Source organism: Etheostoma spectabile, chromosome 7 (genome assembly GCF_008692095.1).
Source record: "Etheostoma spectabile isolate EspeVRDwgs_2016 chromosome 7, UIUC_Espe_1.0, whole genome shotgun sequence".
NCBI lineage: Eukaryota > Metazoa > Chordata > Actinopteri > Perciformes > Percidae > Etheostoma > Etheostoma spectabile.
This window is the reverse complement of record NC_045739.1, coordinates 26,285,227-26,290,079: the sequence shown is the minus strand read 5'-3', so window position 1 is coordinate 26,290,079 and position 4,853 is coordinate 26,285,227. Positions and strand designations below refer to the sequence as shown.

Sequence of the window (4,853 nt, the reverse complement as noted above, 5' to 3'; positions counted from 1 at the left end):
TGTGTGTGTGTGTGTGTGTGTGTGTGTGTGTGTGTGTGTGTGTGTGTGTAGGGTCTACTGCCTTGAGACAAAAGATGACCGTCAGGACCGATTGGAATTCATAGACAAGCAGTTGGACTTGTTAACCATGGACTGTAAGGCCAAGATAAAGAAGATTACTGAGGAGGTGGAAAGACAGGTGAACCCAACATGATAGCTTTACAACCCACCTGGGCTTTATTTTCTTCCTGAATCTCAGTGATGGTTTGTGCAGTGATGGACTTATGGAATCAAATTGTTTCCTCCAATTAAAATAAAACTCGAAACCAGTCTGGTAAAAAACAAAAAACAACTTTTCAACACTAGTTCTACACTTGTCACCAGCGTTGGCAGATGCTGATTGTCCTGGTTGAGTTGGTTCTACCAGAGGGAAAGTTTTCACCCCTGCTCTCTGTTCATTTTCAGGTGTCTAATGCCATGTCAGAGGAGATCAGGAAGCTCCATGTGCTGGTGGATGACTTCCACATGGACTTCCACCCATCACCAGTGGTACTCAAGGTCTACAAGAATGTGAGTTTTACACAGATATTCAACAGAATTCTTTGTCCTTAATGTGAGCTTCACAGGGCAGGCTGAAATAGAGCCAGTCTGTCTACACCAGCCTTCTGTCTATACCTGCAACTTTTTGTATTGTTTTTTTTTTTTTTTATATATATATTTTATTGATTTTTCACAAACAAACACGCCCAGCCACTACCAACATACAAAACAGGGGAAAAATTATCCACACACACAAACCGCACATCACATGTTACATCACACAATGTACATCACCGTTTACAAAATTTTTTTTTCAATTTATGACCTGGTAAAGACAAAATGTGGTCTCCCACCCTGCAACAGACCAGCAAGATCACCAGGGAGGTGATCAAGAAAAGGTTGCCAAACATTATAAAACAAATTGGCATTGCCCCTCACTATGGCACTGAGGCGTTCCAAAGGAAAAACCTTAAATATTTCTCTGTACCACTGTGTGACCGAGGGAGGTTTTTCCTCAATCCACTGGAACAAAACACAACGCCTTGCTAGAAGTAAGAGTTTACCCATTAACAACAGTTGCCCTGCAGATAGAGAGAGCTTCTCTAGATGTAGATTCAGAAGGAACAAGACTGGTTCTGATTTAACTGTTTTGTGAAAAATTGAACTTAGCTCCTGAGAAATATTCCTCCAATACCTGAGTATTAAGGACATTGCCAAATACAGTGATGTAGGTCCTACTTCTTTCTTACACTTCCTACAAGGGAGAGACTTGAGGTTTGATCTTGTTAAAATGAGGAGTGCGCTGCATTCTATGTAAATCCTGTACTGCTTTCTCTAAGTCTATTACACATAAACAGTTTCTTAACAGATTCAAATGCACCTAACCAGGTATCAGTGTCAAGATCAATCTCCAAATCCCTTTCCCATGACTCCCTGCTTCTGTTAACATTGTCACAATTAAGAGAGTACAGTTTTCCATAGAAAAGTGAGATAAATTTCCTGTTATTGGAAGCAATTGAATTAAAAGTAAGGAGGAGGTTATCAATTGGACTCTCTATTGACTGGTCTGTTGAAAGTACAAGATTGGACTGTACAAAGTGTCTAATCTGAAGAAAACCAAAAAAGTGGTTATGTGGTATTTGGTATTTATTTTGAAGTTGTGAAAATGACATAAAATTATTGTTTTCAAATAAATTACCCACGAACAGTAGCCCCTTTGAGTACCAAAAATTGAAAATACTTGTCCCCACACCAGGAGGGAAAGCTTTATTTTGGGTTATAGGTTGTAACGCTAATGAAAAGCCTCTCCGACCAACATGTTTAGTGACATCATGCCAAGTCTTTAAAGTGTTAAGCATGATGGGATTATTTTTAACCTCTGCCATGATTTCACCTTTGATAATTGAAATAAGACTGATAGGGGAGAAGGGGGCACAGCACCAGGCATCCACTAAGGTTCCCTCCTGATGGAGAAAATGATTGAGCCAGCCTGATATTATGCGTGCGTGACAGGCCCAGTTATAATACAAAAAATTGGGAAGGGCTTGACCCCCTCTGCTAATGGGTAGTTGTAAAGTTTTCATCTTTAATCTAGGTCTCTTTCCGTGCCATATGAAATTTGAGAGAACTCTTTCTATACCTAAAAATGCCTTTCTAGTGATCCTAAGTGGTAGCATTTGCATTGGATATAATATTCTGGGAAGCACGTTCATCTTTATCAGGCTAATCCTGCCCATCCAAGACAGAGGAAGATCGAACCATCTTTCAAGATCACATTTAACTGCTGTCAAAGTAGGCTTAAAATTCAATTTATACAATTCTTCAACCCTAGCCGATACTCTGACGCCCAGGTAAACAAAGCCAACACTCGACCATCTAAATGGAAAGTTAACAAGAGATGCACGGTCTCCAAAGTTACCCAGTGGCAGGGCCTCTGATTTGTCATAGTTAATTTTGTACCCTGAAATTTGGCCAAATTGATCTATAATTGCTACCAGAACAGGTATAGAGTTCTCTGGTTTGGTTATAAACAGTAATATGTCATCAGCATAAAGCGATATTTTGTATTCAATGTCTCCTAAAGTTACACCGGATAGTCCATTGTGATTCCTAATAGTCTCAGCAAGTGGTTCGAGAGCAAGTGCAAATAAAAGCGGTGAGAGGGGACAACCCTGACGTGTACCTCTACTCAAAGGAAAAATATCAGACACCGAGCCATTTACCAAGACCCGGGCGGTAGGAGACCTGTATAGAAGCTTAACCCACTGAATAAAATCTGAGCCCAGCCCAAATTTATCAAGAACATCAAAAAGGTACTCCCACTCCACCCGGTCAAACGCTTTTTCGGCGTCTAATGAGACCGCCAGGACCCTCTTCTCAGTACTATGCGAAAATTGTATTATGTTTAGGAGCCTTCGAACATTAGAGAAAGAATATCTATTTTTGACAAATCCAGTCTGATCTGGTCTAACTAGGACAGGTAGCATCTCCTCCAGCCTTCTAGCCAGGAGTTTTGATAATATTTTACAGTCAACACCAAGCAAACTTATTGGCCTATAAGACCTGCAGCAATCAGAAGGCTTATCTTTTTTTAAAATCAAAGAGATGTGGGCCAGATTTAAAGTTGGAGGAAGCGTGCCTCTTTCAAATGATTCAGTAAACATGTTAGTCAGGGGTCCAACCACCAGCCTAATCATCTTTTTATAAAATTCAGGCCCGAATCCATCCGGACCCGGGGCTTTCCCACTCTGTAGTGATTTAATGGTCTCTGTAACTTCCTGTGCTGTAATTGGTCTACATAAATCATTTCTACAATCTTCAGTTAGAGTGGGAAGATGTATTCTATCAAAAAATCTTTTCCTCTGCTCTAAAGTGTTTTGGCACTCGGAGGAATATAGTTCTTGATAAAAATCCTTAAAAATTTTGCACATAGTTTTGGTTTCAAAATGCTCTGTGCCTTTACCGTCCCTACGCGATGGTATAACATGAGGCCCTGTCTGGCCCCTGGCTAGTCGAGCCAGGAGCCTCCCGGGTTTATTGCCAGATTCGAATAATCTATGCTTAGCAAAAAATATGGCAGATTCTGCTTTTTGAGACAAAAGTTGGTCTAGGGCAGAGCGGGCTGCTTCTAATTTTTTAAGTATAGATAATGAAGCTGTGGTCTTGAGGTCCCTATCCAGAGCTATAATTTGTTGCTCAAGTTCAATTTGGTTTGCCAGTATACTTTTTCTCTTTGCAGCAGTATAGGAAATTATGGCTCCTCTCAGGAAGGCCTTGCTTGTTTCCCACAGAGTAGACGCAGAGATCTCAGGTGAATCATTTGTTGAGATGAAAAGGTCCCATTGTGATTCCAAATATGTTAAAAATGCAGGGTCACTCAAAAGAGAACATTTAAACGCCAGTGTCTAGATAGGGGGTTATAGTAAGGTGGCCTGAGTTCTATAGAGACCGATGAGTGGTCTGAGAGGGCACATGGATTAATAGAGCAGTTTATAGTCTTGTCCAGGGTTAACCTCGAGACAAAAAAATAATCAATTCTAGAAAAAGAATGATGAGGGCGAGAGAAAAACGTGAAGTCTTTATCTTGTGGGTTAATTACTCTCCATGCATCAAATAAAACCAGATCTGTACAGAGCCTCTTTGTAGCTTGGGCCATTTTGGTAGGGGGTGAAGTTTTAGGTGGGCTGTGGTCCATTTCTGGGGCCAAAACGCAGTTAAAATCTCCTCCAAGTATGACATATGGAGGGCAAATTGAGGAGATGTCAGCCAATAATTTAGAATAAAACGAGCTATCAAATGCATTGGGGGCATAGACGCTTCCTATAAGAACACGTTCTCCATACACATCCGTACAGCACAAAACCTTCCTTCGTATCTTGTATGACTTTATCAAGTGTAAATGTAAGATTTTTATGGTAAGTATTGCTACTCCTCTACTCTTTGAGTTAATAAGAATTAATAATTTGACCGACCCAGTTCCCGCTTTAACTTCAAGTGTTCCAGATCAGTGAGGTGGGTCTCTGTAATAGTGCACTTGCACCTTCTTTTTTGAGCATGGAAAGAATTTTCCGCCGCTTCACCACATGATTGATACCTTTGACATTAGTGTAATAATTTTTGTGTTACTCATGACGTGGATTATTTTATCGAGTAGCAATAGAGTGATCCATTTAGGGCAAGAGAAATATAATTAGAGAAAAAAACACAACAACAAAAAACATACACACTTACAGGTCACACTTATTGGGCAGATACATTGTGCTGGGATAAACATGCCCATCTCTAACAAATGGGAGAACTCAGAACTCGGCAACACCAGCATTTGGTTTCGGTGG

The 4,853-nt window shown here is 40.4% G+C and overlaps 1 protein-coding gene across 2 annotated transcripts in view; it reads left to right on the top strand.

Annotated features, from left to right (window-relative positions):
• Positions 1 to 4,853, top strand: part of mfn2 (mitofusin 2) — a 47,830-nt gene that overhangs the window by 20,522 nt on the left and 22,455 nt on the right. For both annotated transcript variants that reach the window (XM_032521080.1, XM_032521081.1), the window contains exons 11-12: positions 52 to 178; positions 445 to 549. In XM_032521080.1, the coding sequence (XP_032376971.1) occupies positions 52 to 178; positions 445 to 549 (232 nt within the window). The remainder of the gene's footprint in view (positions 1 to 51; positions 179 to 444; positions 550 to 4,853) is intronic.